This window comes from Lissotriton helveticus, chromosome 3_1 (genome assembly GCF_964261635.1).
Source record: "Lissotriton helveticus chromosome 3_1, aLisHel1.1, whole genome shotgun sequence".
In the NCBI taxonomy this organism is placed as follows: domain Eukaryota; kingdom Metazoa; phylum Chordata; class Amphibia; order Caudata; family Salamandridae; genus Lissotriton; species Lissotriton helveticus.
Window position 1 is genome coordinate 741374642 of NC_136061.1, and position 18553 is coordinate 741393194.

Below are 18553 nucleotides of genomic sequence, written 5' to 3' on the forward strand. Positions count from 1 at the left end.
CAGCTCGGCGGTTTGTATATTATGTGTTTTTTAGAGGACATAGCTTTATCAGCAGAACTGACAAAAAGCCACAGATAACAAAGGATCACTTGAAGGGACGTAATGAGATCTGAAAGATAAGGAGGGTGGTCTTGTGCTATTTTATTTATCACACATAATTTTCTAAGTTAATATGACTGTACTTTGAAAAGTTTGCAGCGTGGCATAAAAACAACAACCGATACACAGACTCTTCCATTCTTTTGCCACTGTTATGTTACCAAAACGTCTTTAGCCGCTTTTTCTTTTCTCCCTCACAACCTCATTTTTTTTTATTTTGCTAGCACCCTTTTCAGTACAATTGATTACATATATTTTATACCAATGTGTAATCTGTAACTTTTATCGTAGTGTAATACATACTTGTTTGAACTATGAATAAAACTGTATACAAAAGTGTGCCTGTACTGATAGTTGCGCTTTCATAAGGATTATAAAAAGATGGCAAAAGTGCACACTTGATTGAGTTAACATTTATTGGAATACCAGGGTTTCCCTGAATCGGATTCTTGCATAATGTACTAAAAATGTTATCTATTTAGTTTATGTACAAACAATAAGACCAGAAAAGTGAATTCCTATCAATAAACACACTTCCTGAGAATGGTAGACAATACGACCATTCCTAAACCCCCTTTAGGAACTCCCATTAGATACCATAAACTGGACAATTGTTCACATTACCTTCATCTACATCAAAAGCGTATACTCCGAGGCGAAGGGTTGTTGAGCAGAAGTTGCATCTGAAGCACTCCCTGTGAAAGAAGTGTCCCTCTGCGCTCTGTCGCTCCATCACATACACACGCTTTTTGCAGAAGTAACATATATCACTCCCTCCAATGTTAGCTGGGAATTCTTTTCGAAGGGATCCCTAAAACAAGTTTAAAACATGGTAAGATACAATTATGATGGAAATTGAGACATCTGTTGTCCACTGTTAGCACCCGTGAATAGTGTTTGCATAATATCACATTCAGCTCTACAGTCCCGAGTATACTTGTACAGCTGCATTTATGCATTAACTAACAGATAAGGGGTAGTCTGCCCAGATAAAAAGAAGCACATGAACTTTCATCAACGTTTCTAATCCATTTCTGAGCCAGCATGATTTGTTTGATTTCTTTTTGAAAGGGCCTCCTGCTGAACTGCTATGAACATGGCAATTACAGCTGCAATTTGTATTAAACACATTGATGTGACATTTATGTGTGTAAAGGTTAGACATGCAGAGGTTTAATCGATCCATGTGTTAACAAGGTCAAGCTGGCAATTAAAGATGTTCAAAGAGAAATATAATGGAAATTGATGGGTCACCTTGGGAAAGTCTGCTATATAAACTTCACATCTACTTGCTAAAAGGAGTCTTTCCAGTGTCAAACCTTTCTAAAGCGCATATGCGCTAGAACACTTGAGGAACCATCTACTCTCACCTTCCCAGCACGGTTTCCCTGTCCCATTCATCCGTAAATGAAATGTTCTTGTAGTGGGTGATTAAAAACTGCACTCCAAATACTGTCAAGCCAACAATGTTATGAAAGAACTAGAGCTCGGATACTTCACCTAGTGAATGAAGCATCTCAATCACGTGAAAACACTAGATCATGTGTTTCAAAATACTTTTAGTGTACTCGATCTTCTCTGATGATCTGTTCTAACAGCAACTCAATCCCCTGCTTACCATGATGAAGGTTCATTCATAATCTAACCAATTCCATCGTTATACAATTATCATTTGCATAAAACATGACAAGTCACCAACAAAATTGTCTAACTCATCCAAATATCTCTTCCTCGGACAGACATTTTGTGGCACAATTCTCTCACACATCATCACGATGATTATGTGGCAGCGGTAGATTATAAATTCATATAGATTCAGCTCTTTGTAAAAAGTATAATTCCGCAACAAACTTTCTGAAATCAAAAATATTCTCAAACAGCAAAAGAAACGCTTTCAAAATTCCGTTTTTTATGGTCTGTTTTCACAATCTAGTGCCACAAATTGCTAATTTCTACTGTAATAATCTTGCATGTTACCTCTTGGTAAAATTATCAGAATCCAGAAAAAAAACATGGCACACATAAAAATCGCCGCAGCAACCTCTGCTTACTAAAGTAAATCACATAGCGCAGAAATCTATTTTTTTTATTCATTCCCCACAGTTCCTTACTGATACTGAACACTAAAACTGGGCATTTCCCTTTTAACCTAATGTTCAATCAATCTCACACCCATTCAAGGCTTCTCTCATCCAAAGGCCACTCACTGGCTCAATGTTTCCACTACCATTCCTTTCCAAAAATACATCTTCACTCATTTCACACTTGATCACTACAGCCATATCCTTCCTTAGAACCTCAAAGAGCTGTTGTGACCCACACATAAATTCGACCGGGGCTCTTGAAAATCTGATGCAATGCAATACAGGCAAAACAGGTTCCACTCCTACCATAACAATGAATTTGCATTTTTCAATGTCTAAGGTGATTCCAAATGAAATGCTGTGAGGAGACATCTTACATTCATCATCCTAGTAGATCGGTCCGCAGCTTTTAAAATGGTGTAGCATGCCATAATCCTTAAATTTGTCTTCAACATACCTAAAGAACTTCCCTTTGGTAATGCCTTATGAGAGATGATCTTGCCGCAGATTCCTTACCTTTGAATTTCCCAGGCGTCAGACTGGATCTAGAAGATTTTGCTTCGGGCAACACACCTGCACACTATTAGGTGGCATTGGTCGCACTAGAAGTGATGTCTGCGTCACCTACATAGGCGCCACCTTGGCATGCTGATGTCAGTTACCTTTTCATGACTTTCCACGCCCGAATTGGAGAACCATGAAGGGTACTGACACTGGTATGTTTGAAAACTTGGGACCTGAAAGGGATCAGTCCTGACCCTAGAAATCTGTCCGCAGTATGGGGAGGATGTGTTGGTTAGTATGGAATTATGGCTATATCGTGCCACTACCAGATAAGGCGTTACCTAAGGTAAGTAACATGTTCAACTTGTTCACCTGAGAGAGACATCTAGCCGCAGACTCCTTACCTTTAAATAAATACCCAAGCGATATCATCCCTGGAGTAGGGACTACAGAAAAGTTCAGACTAGGAAATCCTGACGTAAAAACTGGCAGAAATGGCCGTACGTGCGGACTTTACCGTCTAGGCAATAATGTTTGGTAAACAAGTGTGGGGATGCCCACGGTGCTGCCTGACAGTGGTCCAGGACGGACCCCATGTGCTAATACAGTGGTAGCAGCTTTAGCTTAGGTTGAATGAGCCCTTAAGACTTCAGGAGGTTACCTCTGTACCAGAGCATAACAAATATTGATGCAGAGGATGATCCATTGTGAGATGGTCCTCTTCTGCATCGCACAACCCTTCTTCGCGCCAACATAGGCCACGAAGAGTTAGTCATTCACCCAGAAGTCTTTAATGCGGTCAAGGTAGAATGACAATGCTCTTTTTTGGTCCATACGATGGAGTCGCTCCTGATCTTTAGAGGGATGCGGGGGGCATAAAAAGTGGGCAAGGTGACAGAATGTCCCACATAGAAAAATGTAACCACTTTAGGGAGGAAAGAGGCCCTAGTGTGAAGCACTAACTTATCAGGGAATATTGTCATGAAGGGAGGCTTGGATGATAAAAACTGCAGTTCACTCTGAGGTAGAGGTAATTGCCACTACAAAGCTGTTTTGATGGTGAGCAGCCAGAGGGGACAATAATGCAATAATGCAAGGGCTCAAAAACACACACATGAGGAAGGTGAGAACCACAGTGAGGTTTCACTGAGCCATATGAAAGGGGCAGGTGGGAACATATGTACAAAGCCTTTAAGGATTCTATGTACAATGGTTTATTAAAATAAGGAGGGTTGGTCTGGCAGCCTCAGGGTGCCCAGAGCAGAGCACTGTTTGTCAAGGGTCAAAATAAAAAGCAACACATCAGAAAGGGAAGCAGATAGAGGGTCAATAGAATTTTCTGTACAATAGGATACAAATTTGTTCCGCCAGCAGGCGTATACCATCTTGGTGGAGGGACGCCTGGCTGGCAGAATAACATTACAAACTTCGGGAGGAAGGTCATAAGCTATCAACTGCTGCCAAGCAAGTAGGCGTAGAGTTGACAGGTTCGGGTGGAGGATCCTCCCCTGCTGCTGCAACAGAAGATCCTCTCAAAGGGGCAGCCTGATCAGAGGATTGATGCTCATTTGCAGAAGCTCAGGATACCAGACTCTCTGTTCCCAATCTGGAGCCACAAGTTATTCCTGAGCTCCTTGAGAACTCTGGGAAGGAGTGGTATGTGCGGAAAGGAATACAGGAGACCTGAGCTGTCCTAAAGATGAAAAACGCCTCCAAGCGAGAGCCACCTTAGAAACTCCAGCGCCCAAAACTGCTAACATTGCCCGTTCTCAGCAGAGGTGAAGAGATCTAGCCAAGGGTCTCCCCACTGTTAAAAGAGAACTTGCGCCACCTCCGGATGGATATGCCACTCATGATCTGCTAGGCATTGATGCCGGAGTTCGAACGCCCTGGCATTCAGGGAACCTGCCAGCTGTTGAACCATCAGAGAAATGCCCTGTTGTTCCAGCCACGTCCAGAGACTCCACTCCATTTGTTGCAGTACCACATGTCAGTAGTGTTGTCGTGAAAGCTTGAACTAGCCTTCCTTGATGGAGGGTAGGAATGCTTACAATGCCAGTCAGATCGCTCGGAGCTCTAACATCTTGCTGTGGGGTCCAGATTCCACCAGAGACCTGAGTCCTCTGATCTCTACCTGTCCCAAGCAGCCACCCCATCCCAGGAGAGATGCATCTGTCACTACTGTAAGATCTGGTTGGAGAAGGGAGAGGGGTCTGACTCTGACCCAATTGTGGTTCGTTATCCAACCCTGCAGGTCTGGTACAGTTCCCTCCGAGAACTGCACCATGTTGGCGGGATTCCCCTGATGCAGTGCCCATTTGAACTTCACGTCCCAATGCAGAGCCAGCATATGGCATCTGGCATGTGATACTAGCCGGATGCAGGAAGCCATGAGGCCCGACAGCCTCAGAGTCATTCTTACCGAAATCTAGGATAGAAGTTGAAACATCGGTTATTATAGCCTCAATATCCTGGACTAGCCACTCGGGAGGATAGGCCACAAACTGCATTGTCTCCAGAACAGCTCAGATGAAAGGGAGCATTTGAGAGGGAGTAAGGTGTAACTTCAGCACATTGATAGTGAAACCCAGAGAATGCAGAAGGTGAGCTGTAGTCTGGAGGTGCATGACGACAGCCTGGAAAGAGCCTGCCTTCAGCAGCCAGTCATCGAGATAGGGGAAGACTGGCACCCCTGATCTGCACTGATGAGATGTGACCAACGTCATCACCTTGGTGAACACCCAAGGGGTGCTGGTAAAAACCAAAGGGAAGCAGTGAATAGAGTGCTCATGGCCTACCATAAACCGCAAGTAGCATCGCAGGGCTGGCAGGAATGGGATATGAAAATAGGCGTCCTGGAAGTCCAATGCTACCATTCAGTACACTAGGTACTCAAGCGCCTTGAGACCCTCTGGGTGAGTAGTGCGCTATATAAATTCTTGAACTTGAACTAGGTCCAGGGCAGATAGGACCTGAGCCAATGTGAGCATCTTAAATTTCTCTTTTTTTAGGACATAGTTGGAGGCTTGAAGTTCCTGAATAAGACTAAGGTCCTTGTCCTTTTTCGGGACCAGAAACTAGCGGGAACAGCAACCACAGCCCACTTCTGGGGCCGAAACCCTCTCTATGGCTCCCCTGGCCAAGAGAGTCATAACTTCCTCCCGGAGCAAAATTAAATTATACTCCATCAGTAAGACGGAGGAAGGCGGTATGGAGGAGGTGTGGTCTTGAAGGGGAGGTAGTAGCCACTTCGGATGATCTGGAGGACCCACCTGTCTGATGTGATATTGTGCCAGTGGTGGATGTGATGGCTTATCCTGCCACCAACTGTATACTCATGATCTGGAAGGGCAAGACTAGGAGGGCTTGGAGAAGGAAGCTGCCGGGTGGGTGGGGGTTTGACCAACCCCCACTCACCTGGAACGAACCGCGCAGGGGTTGTGCAACTCGTGTGGCTCATTGGCTGGGATAGGGTTGGCGCAGTTAGCCATGAAAGGAGTGAAAGACAGACTGGGAATGGGGAGCAGCTGAGAGTCCCAATGACTTAGACTTAGCCCGGGATTCCTTAAAGCATTCCAGTGCCACGTCTGCCTTGTTTCCAAAGATATGGGTGCCATCAAAGAGCATGTCCATAAGCAAGGCCTGGACATCCCCTGAAAAGCTAGATGTTCTCAGCCAGGCATGGTGTCTAACTGCTACCATCATGGAAATCACTCTAACAGCGAGTCGTCGTGTCTAAACCACATTGAATGGAGAACTTAGCTTCATCTCTACCATTTGCTACTGCTAGGGAGAGGATAGCTTGGGCATCCTCCGGGACCTGTAGCAGCACTTGCGCAACTATTTCCCACAGAGAGTGGCAAGAACAGCCCGATAAGCATGCAGTGTTCACCAACTGCAATGCAAGGCTGGCGGAAGAAAACATTTTCTTGCCCCAGCTATCCAGCCTCTTGGATTCCCTGTCCGGGTTGCAGCAGGGAATGCGCCATATGTAGTGGAGGCTTGGACCAGCAAGATCTAGGGTGGGTAATGAGGAAGTTTGGGTCACCCAGAGCAGGGCAGAAGCAGTGGACAATCATCCTGTTCAAAGAAGCCCATGTACTGTGCTTGGATCAGGTACCCAGAAGGACTTTGTTGAATGTGCGCAAGGGTTCCAAAGAGGAAGCTCACGGCTGTAGCACCTTTGTCAAGTTGTTAGTCTTGACCACCACTGTGAGTAGCTGAAAGTCAAGGACCTCCGTTGCCCTGCACACCACCATTGTATAAGATGCAACCTGCTCCGTAGCCATGACCGATGTCAGGACTGATACCCCATGTGCTAACACAGTGGTAGCAGCCTTAGCTCTGGTGGAGTGACCTCTTAAGCCTTCAGGAGGCTACTCCTTTGCCAGAGCATAACAAATCTTGATGCAGAGGACGACCCATCATGGTATGGTCCTCTTCTGCACACAAAGAGTTGGTCATCCACTTGGAACTTTTTTGTGCAGTCAAGGTAGAATGACAATGCTCTTTTGGGGTCCATACGGTGGTGTCGCTCCTCCAGAAAGGGTCCTGAAGAGGAAGCTCCCAGCTGGTGAACCTTTGTCAAGATGTTAGTCTTGACTGCTACTGTAGGTAGCTGAAGGTCAAGAACCACAGTTGTCCTAAACACCACCATTACATAAGACGCACCCTCCTCCGTAGCCATGATAGGAGGATAAAAAGCACCAGTGTCTACAGGTATCTAGACCACTGACTTTACACAATTCCTCAAATCAGTCCAGATCTTGTTTGTACTGCTGGTATTCGAAAGATTCCAATGACAGCTGGCATTCTTCTCCCAAGCCTGGCCTGTCCGAATAAGGTTCAGAGAACAATATAGAACCAATGGGCCTGGTCGGCACCCGAATCGGTTGATGAGGTGCCTGCTCTGTATCATCAAGGATCAGAATAGGGCTGGTGCCCCCGGTGGGAGCATTGGTGTCAGGACCGCTATCGTGGAAGGTCGCAGTGACACGACCAGCGCCGATCTGGATCCCTGTGCGGATCCGGTGAGACTTCGGCACCGGAGAGGTTAAGTCACTCAAAAATGAAGTGCATGGCCTTAATAAAATTCTTCAGTTGAGGAGGGGTTGTTCCCAGTTAAATGTGGAGGCGCGGAGCTGACCCAATGAACAGGTTCTGGGAAGCCTTTAACACTGATGTTCCTTCATCTCATCGGCTGATCAACAGGGAGCACGCTTCGACTTCTTGTGCTTCCTATGCCTCTTACCTGAGTGTCCCGAGGATCTTGAGAGGGACCGTCCTGTTGAATGGGAGCAAGACTGCAGAGAAGTTGGGCGTGATGTCACCTCGGGGCGCAAAAAAAGAAAAAAAAAAAAAAAAAGTTGGGAGCGGCACTCCGCCCCCATCCAGGTGCACAGCCTTAGTTTACTTGCATATAAAAATGCCACAAACTTCTTCTTGTTGTCAAGTTATTTATTTTCCAAATGTAATCCAATGTTATTCATTTTTTCGAGTTTTCTCATGTCACAAAAGGGACGCTTACACCTTCACTATATTCTTATTGGTGCAGGGATGCCCATCCAGGCCTTCTCCTGCGCCATGACAATGCGCATAAGTTAATCCATAAACTTCATACTTGTACACCCAATGCATTTCGAGCCTAAACTCTGGCTCTTCGTCAGGGGTTAAATTCTATAAATGTAAAACACATCAGTTAGACTCCGTACATGACCTAGTGCCATTCATTAATCATAACATATGCAGTTATTGCTAACTCCCCATGTCAACGTTTTCCCGCTAAGACATGTAATCTCTTGTTGCTATTTTAAATGAATACCCCTGCTTTCTGCCCATCTCCCGTTGTTTTCTTAAACAGGTACAAATTAAACATTGTCCTGCCCCATCTTACTGTCAAACCCACGATGTTTAATGAAAAGACAACATTATATTTCCCGTTGAGTTATTCTACGTCTAAGACCGTACCTTTCTGAGAAAGTGCAAACATCTTCCTGCCGTCTTCACTATTCCACCGGAACCGCCCTGATCTTCAACCCTTTGACTTTTAACCTTTTTTCAATCCGTTGTCTCCTCCCCTCCCTTTCACCTGTTAAACATTAACCCTCTCTCATTACGTAGCCCAATCTCTACTCTCCTTCTTGTCCTGGTTTCTGCCTCTAGGTCCCACAATGCACTTTAACTTTCAACCTCGGTGGTCATATTATGCGTAAACAGTTGCTCTTCTGAATTCGTCCCCCGTGACCCTAAACATCCCAAAGTACCCCAAGTATTCAATGAAAATGCTCCGCCCACCCTCTGATGTGTTTACCACGTCGACTATGTGATGTAATTTCTACGATCTTTCACTTGTCAGCTTATTGCAAAATAACCTTTTGCGCAACAACAACATTAACATATATGAATTAAAACATAAGCCACAAGGCCTCCCAAATGTCCAACTTCAATGATCCTTTATGAATTTCATTAGCACCCATTTATGGACCAAGTTCATACCATTGTCTCTTTTGTGACAGTTTTTCATTTTTATCTGATTTTTCACTGTGTTCCAACGGGTGCTACTCGTCCTCGGGGCGCAAGCAGCCTTAGGGACCGCTTCCTGAAAGCCTTCGGAGCCATGGCCTGGCATGATCGCGCTCCAGACACAAAAGGCAAACCAAGTGCGGGTCTGTTACCGACAAGGCACAGTGAAAGGCGCTGCACGTTTGAACCCTGAAGTCTTCCTAGATGACATGACTTCCTACACCACAAAAAAGGGGTTGACAAAAAAAGTTAAACAATCCTGTCAAAAAGTGAGCTCTCTTCATGTATTAGTGCTTGACTAGTGGGGAAAGAAAAGAACTGATGTCAGTACGTCAAGGTGGCACCTATATAGGTGATGCAGATGTCACTTCCAACACAGATGACACCCCACACAACCACCTGACGCTACCTACCTACCAGTGTGCAGGTGTATTGCTCAGTCGGATGCCTGGGAAATTTAAAGGTAAGGAATATGCAGCTAGATGGCTCTATCAGATATAACAAATTATGAGCTGCATTGTTTTTCTTTCTTCCTTGCCAGTTACCACTAAAGATTGAAAATAAACCACCTTTTGTCAAACTTAGGTAATATCATACTGGGATGAAAAGCTTGATAGGACCCTTCTCTTACCTATCAATTCGAATATAGATACATAAACCATAGTGTTCCTCAAATCTGTTTCTGTAGAGTTTCCTTGAATTTCTAGTCACAACGTTGCCAAATATATATTTAAATAAGCATTTCCTTCAATGCTGCACAGTCTGTTTTTAACTGTAAAAACAACATACTTTACTGGATGCTGGAATTTCTGCTAAACATCAATACGTCCTAAACAGATACATTATTGTAGGATCAAAATAACCTACATAAAAGAGCATTGATATTCTTGCCCCATAGCCCCTTTTATATAGGACTAAGATTTTCTTGGCCAAGTAAGTCCAACACATTGTAATGACAATGGCTAACATGCTTTCTCTAGAAAAAGTATTCCCTAAAGTGAGTTCTTATGCAACCTAAACGTCAAAAGGATCAAATAAATTCTACCATCCTTTGCATCAGCAATAGCATTGTGAATTACCACAATGCTCTTTCCCTAAGGCTATCACACAAACGTTTACTTCACCTTTAAAGAACTCCAAAAGAAGCTCTAAAACTAATAACTAATAAATCAATTAGGGAATGACATTTCTAACAATCACCCTCATTGGCCAGCATTGACTCGCTATAAAAGCATGTACAAAATTTAAAATGTGTTTTACCATACATAGGACTAGATCACCGTGACATAAAAAAGAAAAGGCTACCTAAACAAGTAATTATGTAACTGCCTCACTCTTCCTTCTACCAAAACTAATAATTTATTGGTCTAACAGAAGGACATCAAAACATCTCCATAGCAGTATCACAAATCTGGAACATCTCTGCCACAGGACCTCAGATTTTGCAGCAACCCTTGACCCTTCCAGTAGAAGCTGAAATGCAGCTTTTCTCATTTCCCAATGTGCTTTGATCTCTGTCCATTACAGTTTATGGCACAGCAGCTAGAGCTCATAACACTCTAATTAAAGGGTTAGTTCCTAAAACTTGGTTTCACCATCATATAACACGATTTGAGGTCTATTTCGTATGCACTTCTATCAGAGGAAGAAAAAGAGAACAAACACAACATACAGGTATACTAATGCTTGTATTTCACAGCAGCATGACTGTTCTTTCACAAGTATGCTCATACCCATCAAAATAAACAGCTTCACAGATCCAACGAGTCATACAAAAGTGGCCATTCTAAACTCTCTTGGGAGATTCTTAATCAAAGGCTACTGGATGTATTCACCTGAGGGTAATTCTTGATCTAATACATAATAGTGGTCAACATCTAATATCTTGGTGGATTTCCTCAGAAGAAGAATTATATGCCTATAATGATTAGTGAATCATTCCCATAGAGGTATCAGGCAACAACCAAATTACGCATGCTACTGAGGTACTACTAATTAGTCCTTTTTATTTTGGAAGATCTCATCTTAACAGTGAAGATACAGCTATGCATACCGTACACACCAGTAGGTGCATCCATATATATGGTTTGACTCCTTCTCCTGTAAATAAATAGCCCATTATACCTTGCCAGTTTCTCTTTTTGAACCTGTGCAAAGCTCACGTTTCCTACACTGAAGTTCAAGTTTTTTTTAATTGGTAATTCTTCCACTCTATCTAAATCATCGGTTAGATCAATGGTACCTAAAGTAAGTCCATGAGAGCCAGATCGCTGCCAAGTTCAAATTCTATTAAAAGAGATTGTCCAAGTGAATTTAAACTCATTTACATGGTCAGTGGTTGTCCTGAAAATTCGTCCTGGATAGAGCGGTTTTGGACCTAAAATGGTCATCCTTACTAGCAAGTTCTCAAAAAATTGTTTTATGAAACACCTTAGCCAAAAGAGAATGAATTAAATGGTAACATGTTGCATGCTTTAAATATAAGCCTTATCACCAAAACGTAAAGGCCCTGAACAATTAAGACAATAAGAAAGTGAAAACTGCAAATACCTTTGCTAAGACTACCACTTGACGGAGAAGAGGCATTATAGAAAATAAATAATTTAGAAATCTGCGTTTAAGGGACTGTGCAGTGATGAAATAACAAATGTATTAAACAGCCAAACAGTGGAGAAATACTTATCACAGCAACTTGTGTGAGACTATCCAATTGCTAATGGAATCATCCTTTGAATATAATGAATGCAACAGCACCACCTGTAACATACACAGTCATTTCATCTTTATAAAGCATAGAAAAGCCTGAAATCAAACTTCTCTGCCATATATATATATATATATATATATATATATATATATATATATATAGTTTGGCAGTCGCCAGTGGATAGTTATAGTCAGGACTTTTTAGTTCTGCTAATAGCGCAGTTTGACAAACTGTCACAAAAGTTTCAAAACTAGTTTGTCACTCACATCAGCTGCTGTCTGGAAAGTTTCAGGGTGATTCATCAAGCAGGGAACTAGAAAAAGGGGAGGTACCAAACCAAAACACATTTTCCCCATGCAATTTCCCATAGGGAATTTAGACAATACTACAGCCAGAACCGCTGAACGGAATTACACCAAATTTGGCAGAACGTTAGATTTTGGTCCAGAAAGAGTGTTTTCTGTAATTTGGTGTAAATCTGTTAAGTAGTTTTGGAGTTATTAAAGAAAAAAAGATGTATGTACATCTAGAGAAGCGGATCCACCATGGAGGATTTGTGGATCCACGCGACAACAGCTTTGCCATGATTTGCTGACCACAACCTGGCAGCTGCCAATTTATTGATAGGGAAACGGTTCCCAGAGGTGTGGGAATATAGTTGAAATGGGATACAATGGGTCAGGATAGAGGTATCCTGATCCCATGGGACCAATGGAGGGGTCTGTGAGGGGAATCCCTCCCCCCGACCTTCCCTCCTGACCCCCCCCCCACGGGAAAGAAATTGTTCGCACACCTTTTTTTGTGCGCAAGTATCTGCGGATCCACTGTGGTGCTTGGCACAAACCCCTGTGTGAATCCATGGCAGATGGATCAGAACCCAATTTGTTTTAAATATACCCATTCACACAACCACTCAGACACCCATAAATCCGCTAACACATCCACTTAGTGACCCATAAAGCCACTCAAACACCCACTTACACACTCATATAGCCACTCACACACCCACTCATAGACCCAGAAAATCACTCACAGACCTGTAGAGGCACACACACACACACACACACACACACACACACACACCTGCAGACCCATACATCTACTAACACACCCACTCACAGACACACCCAGCCACTCACAGACCCACACAACCAGTCATACACACATTGACATGCCCACCACACATCCACACACCCACTTAACCACATAACTACTCACACCCAGGTTAAAGAGAAATTGTAGTTAGGAATTAGTGTTAAAAACGTGTAGAAATTCACAGAAAAAAACAAAGGTTACGGGGACGTTGTAGTTGGGAAATAGAATTTAAAGAAACCAAAAGCTGCAGGGACGTTATATTTAGGTTCAGATTTTACACACACAAAACCATAGAAATTCAGCAGTTATAGTTACAGTTATCTAAAGTTACTATAACTTGTGCCCTAAGGTAACTAGATCCCACCCCCTTGCCATGCACTGCTAAGTACCCAATATATTATATTACTCATGACATTCTACATTACATCATTGAAAATATCATGAGTTCTAGTTTGCTTAGGGCATGATTCATAGTTACCTGAGAGAATTATATCTATAACAGCTGACTTTCTAGGGCTTTGTGTGTGTAAAATCTGACCCTAACTATAACGTCCCTGTAACCTTAACTTTTTAGTGAAAAAAAAAATATATATATATAAATATATAGATATATACACACTAGACCTTGCAGCTTATGGGCGCCTGCTTGTTAAATAATGAACAAATATTAACTTTTTTTTATTTCCCTTATAAGCGCACTGTAGCAGAAGTTAAGTATTCAAACACCAGCCACACAAAGCTGACTACCATGCAAGCCATTGTTGATGAGGTTTTTGTGTTGAGCAAATGCTGAACATGCATTAGCTCTGGTGTAGAGGTTGAGAATGCAATACATTTTGAAGATAGTTTTGCCCATGCCTCCAGATTCATGCATTAAAACGTGTGTCAATACCTTCCCACTGTTGAGAGGAGAGGTACAGGGAGAGACAGAAGAATCAGACAAAATGGCGGCTCCATCTAATGCTTGCATCTGAATTCAACAGAAAAGGATCAATCATAAATGATATCACATCGCTGAAAATGTACAGAGTCAACTTTGAAAACGCATATAACTCAACTTGTGACAGAAATGTTAAAGAGAAATATACTGAGTGATGTATATGGATGATTTAAACTTTGTCCAAAAATATTTACAGTACCACAATTGTTTGCCTGTGCACATCTTTCTCGGGTGCTTCAAGCTTTTATATTATGAACTTTTGCAGGAAACTTGCATTTCCCAACCTAAAGTGTGCTCGCTAGTGGAGTCTTCTCCTTACCCGCTCAGGAGAAGAAGAGTGCTCTTTGGGTCTGTGATCATTCAAATAAAGGTTGATAAGAACTTGAGCCATTGCACCTACTCCTCTTGACACCTTCCCTACTGTCATCTGCCCAACGAAAGGAAAGAGATGAAGAACATAGAAAGGAATCTTCATATATAAAAGACACAAAGACAAGTTCTTTAGAAGATAAGAAAAGCGATGAGTGACAACCAAGCAGACAAGCGAGCATGCACACTTTCTTTTGTGTAGTGAGTATACATACACACCGTGCAAAGAAGTCATACAAAAACCTCAAGAGAATTATAGTTGGCTACAAAATTGTGTGCATTCACTGATGTACGTATGCACCATGATTGAAGCGAAGAATATTGAGTGAATAGTTTTGACAGTGTAACCTGTAAACTCTGGTTACGGCTTTTAGGGCTATGACTCAGAGGGACACCAAGACCTCTGAACCTAACTTGTTATGCAAGTGAATATGTACTTATGTACTGAACACCAAAAGTATATATGTGGTTGTGTACTAGACATCCACACATCCAGTACTTGCAGGCACGCATTAAACCAAAGTCTGCTCTACATCCTACTAGCCATGTTTAATAATGCTGATAACAGATCACTAATGAAACTCTATACTAGTTAAATAAATAAATAAATAACTAAATAAAATAGGAGAATAACTTGCTGCGGTTCCAGAAGGGACTTGAGACCTTGCTTTTTGAGTGATCTGCCCGTTGTCCTGGTCTGCTCGATATTACCTGATACTTCTTTCTTCTTGAGTCTATCCCTAGCGCCGGGAAACCCACTGCGGGTAGCTGTTGCGCGTTACAAGTTAAATAAATAAATAAATAAATATATATACGAGGCAGATATTGCCTTTCCTGTTCTGTCAGCTCATCCAGTGGATTCTCAGTTAACACCAGCATCAATCACCCATGTTTTCAATGCCATACATGAGACACCAGCAGCTTATTCACCATGACAGCATCAAGCGTATATATTTACACCTATGAACCTATCATTTACAAATTTTAATCCTCTAAACATTGTTCCATACCTAGAGTCCCTCCAAACACACATCTCCCTCACAATGACTCTTACACTAATGAAATACAGCGTTTGGAAATTGCACTTTAAGACATACATTCCATCGTCTCCCATGACCTCTACCTAAAGGGTCTGATCCCTGACCTCCAACTCCCACTCCAAACAGGATTCCATCAGACAGCAGTACAAGCGTATGGACACACATCTAGCAAGAGAAGACAGCAGGGTTATTAACCATCAGACAGTCAATCACTGTGACTGCCTAACTCTCCCACCACAATCACCAATAAAGAAATGTAGCAAGGAAACGTCACTGAAAACATGCATACGAATACTTACTCTGTCATCAATCGAAAGAGACGACTCTACGGAAATTAATTCACCTCTTGGTCCCTATCTATGTTACATTTGGGACCCAGTGCTTGCTTTTCAGACTACCATAGTGTAGTTCACTATTATGACGTTCTTCTTAATGCGTTCTCGAATTCTAATTTACTTTTAATTTTCTCATAACACTATAAAATTACAATTTGAAGAGTAAAAACGCAGTGAAATATAATTTTACGTAATTAATTTAATACAGGGGGTTTTAAATATAATTTCACTTAAATGGGTTATTAAAACAAGAGATAGTCTAAGATTAAGGTAGAGAGTTTAAAGGTGGTCCAATTAAATCTTGGTGCAACAATGACATGACCTGTTATAGGAGACATAGCTGGTTGTACACATGGTCCTTATAGAAAGAACCGGAATTGAATCATTACTTATTAGTTTTTTCCTCTGTGTCAACAGAACCGTTAATTTCTTTCTTTTATTAACCCAAATTATTTTGGTTTTAGTATTCCGGAATATTTATGCATCTCTCATCCAAGAACCTAGAGCATGCCCCAGTAGTTAAAAGCTCCACTGACAAAACAACTAAACAAAAACAAATGGTGGCAAAGAAGTACCAACTTGACAGGCTGCCAAAACGTCAATGTTGTCATTAGACAATGTGCTTCTGGTTTACTAATATACCAAGCAGACTCCTCCCGCCCATCAAACATGTAATGAATTCCAATTATCATGTCTATCTCTTCTACCTGACTATGTAGGTTTCGGCTTTACATTTGAGCCTTTTCCGAAACTAAATCTCCGGCCTTTTATTTCCTTGTTATTAATGTAGGAATCTGCAACTTTTTCCACATCCCCTTTAAAACTATGGTCACTTTATTGCACCCTCCTCTGCTACTCATCTAATGACTTGATACTACTTCTCAGTTACAGTATTGACATTGTGTTTCATCCTATTCCTGCTCCTCTTCCTCCCGCCCCCATTTTATGCAGTTTGCAATTTGCTGCTCCTTGCTCTACCTCCCCTCCTTCACCTTCTCCTTTAAATACCTATTCCACCAGCCCTTAAACTCCTGTTCCACGCATTGCTAAGGTGGAAGCAGAAGTGAGTCATCCTGAAAGCCCAGTAGCAATTGGAGTCGTGACATTTTTGCTCTACCCTTACACGTCACAGAAACCTTGTTTTTACATATACTTGGCCATATACTCTGTGTCTAACTTTATTAATGTGGAGTGAAGCATTCAAGTGTACTCCTGAAGTGTATTCATTGTTGAAAATTAGAGAATAATGAATGTGTGCACATTAATGTTTAGCTTAATCATGAAAACATTTAGTTGTCATTTGTATTTACACTTATGTCTCCAGTTATATTGCATTTATTGAAACCATATTGCATATGTAACCATGAATGAATTATTCAACTTGCAGTTATTTTGAAGTTATATGTGCATCTATAATCATGTATTCGAAGTGCACATTGAAAATGCTTAACTAAAGTTAGCTTGACAAGGCCTTTATTACTTAATACAAAATGTATTTTTTCTTCATCTGCATGCTGTTTCCTTTTGCAGGTGCAGTCTTAATCAATCAATCAATCACATATTTTGTAAAGCGCACTACATACCCGGTAGGGTTTCAAGGCACTGGGGTGGTCTTTGTGCTGATACTGGTCGAAGAGCCAGGTCTTGAGTTGTCTCCTGAAGGTCAGCAGGTCTTTGGTTTGTCGCAGGTCGAGGGGGAGGGTGTTCCAGGTCTTGGCGGCACGATGGCAGAAGGACCTGCCTCTGGAAGTGGTTCTCCGGATGCGAGGAACCGCAGCCAGGGTGTGGTCAGCAGAGCGGAGATTCCTGTTGGGTACGTAGAAGGAGAGTAGACTATTGAGATAGGCTGGGCCGGTTTTGTGGAGTGCTTTGTGTGCGTGGATCAGGAGCTTGAAGGAGATTCTTTTGTCGACGGGGAGCCAGTGCAGGTTTCTCAGGTGGGGGGTAATGTGGTCGTGGCGCAGGACGTAGAGGATCAGGTGTGCGGATGCATTCTGGATTCTCTGTAGTCTGCTGATGAGCTTGGACAAGCTCCGGCGTAGAGGGCGTTTCCGTAGTCAAGCCTGCTGCTCACTAGGGCCTGGGTGACTGTTTTCCTTGTGTTGGTCAGAATCCATCTGAAGATTTTGCGAAGCATGCGGAGGGTGTTGAAACAGGTGGAGGAGACTGCGTTTACCTTTTTGGTCATGGAGAGTTTTGAGTCGAGGATGATTCCCAGGTTGCGTGCGTGGTCAGTGGGGGACGAGGGGGGACCCCAGTGACGTGGGCTACCAGGAGTCATCCAATGCGGAGGGGTTGGATCTGAGGATGAGGATTTCTGTCTTGTCTGTGTTCAGTTTGAGGCAGCTGTCCTCCATCCAGTCGGCGACTGCCTTCATTCCCTGGTGTAGGTTGGATTTGGCAGTGAGGGGGTCCTTTGTGAGGGAGAGGATCAGCTGAGTGTCATCGGTGTAGGAGATTATATTGAGGTCGTGCTGTCGGGCGATGCGTGCTAGTGGCACCATGTAGACGTTGAACAGCGTCGGGCTGAGGGAGGATCCTTGAGGGTCGCCACAGATGACCTCGGAGGCCTCGAATCGGAACGGGGGGAGGCGGACTCTCTGCGTTCTGCCGGAGAGGAAGGAGGTGGTCCAGTCCAGGGTCTTGTTACGGATCCCTGTGTCGTGGAGGCGTGTGCGTAGTGTGTGGTGGCAGACGGTGTCGAAGGCGGCGGAGAGGTCCAGGAGGATGAGGGCCACTGTCTCGCCATTGTCCAGTAGGATCCTGATGTCATCTGTGGCGGTGATTAGGGCGGTCTCGGTACTGTGGTTGCTGCGGAATCCTGATTGGGACGGGTCTAGGATGTTGTTGTCTTCGAG

At 43.0% G+C, this 18553-nt stretch overlaps 1 protein-coding gene across 6 annotated transcripts in view; it reads right to left on the bottom strand.

The window, feature by feature from the left end:
• Window positions 1–18553, bottom strand: part of MICAL2 (microtubule associated monooxygenase, calponin and LIM domain containing 2) — a 1053240-nt gene that overhangs the window by 595524 nt on the left and 439163 nt on the right. For 5 of the 6 annotated variants that reach the window (XM_078680923.1, XM_078680928.1, XM_078680927.1 and 2 more), the window contains exons 22-24: window positions 14271–14378; window positions 13904–13981; window positions 724–910 (exon numbers count right to left, since the gene is read on the bottom strand). In XM_078680923.1, coding sequence (XP_078537049.1) covers window positions 724–910; window positions 13904–13981; window positions 14271–14378 — 373 coding nt within the window. The remainder of the gene's footprint in view (window positions 1–723; window positions 911–13903; window positions 13982–14270; window positions 14379–18553) is intronic. The other variant, XM_078680924.1, reaches the window with a different exon arrangement.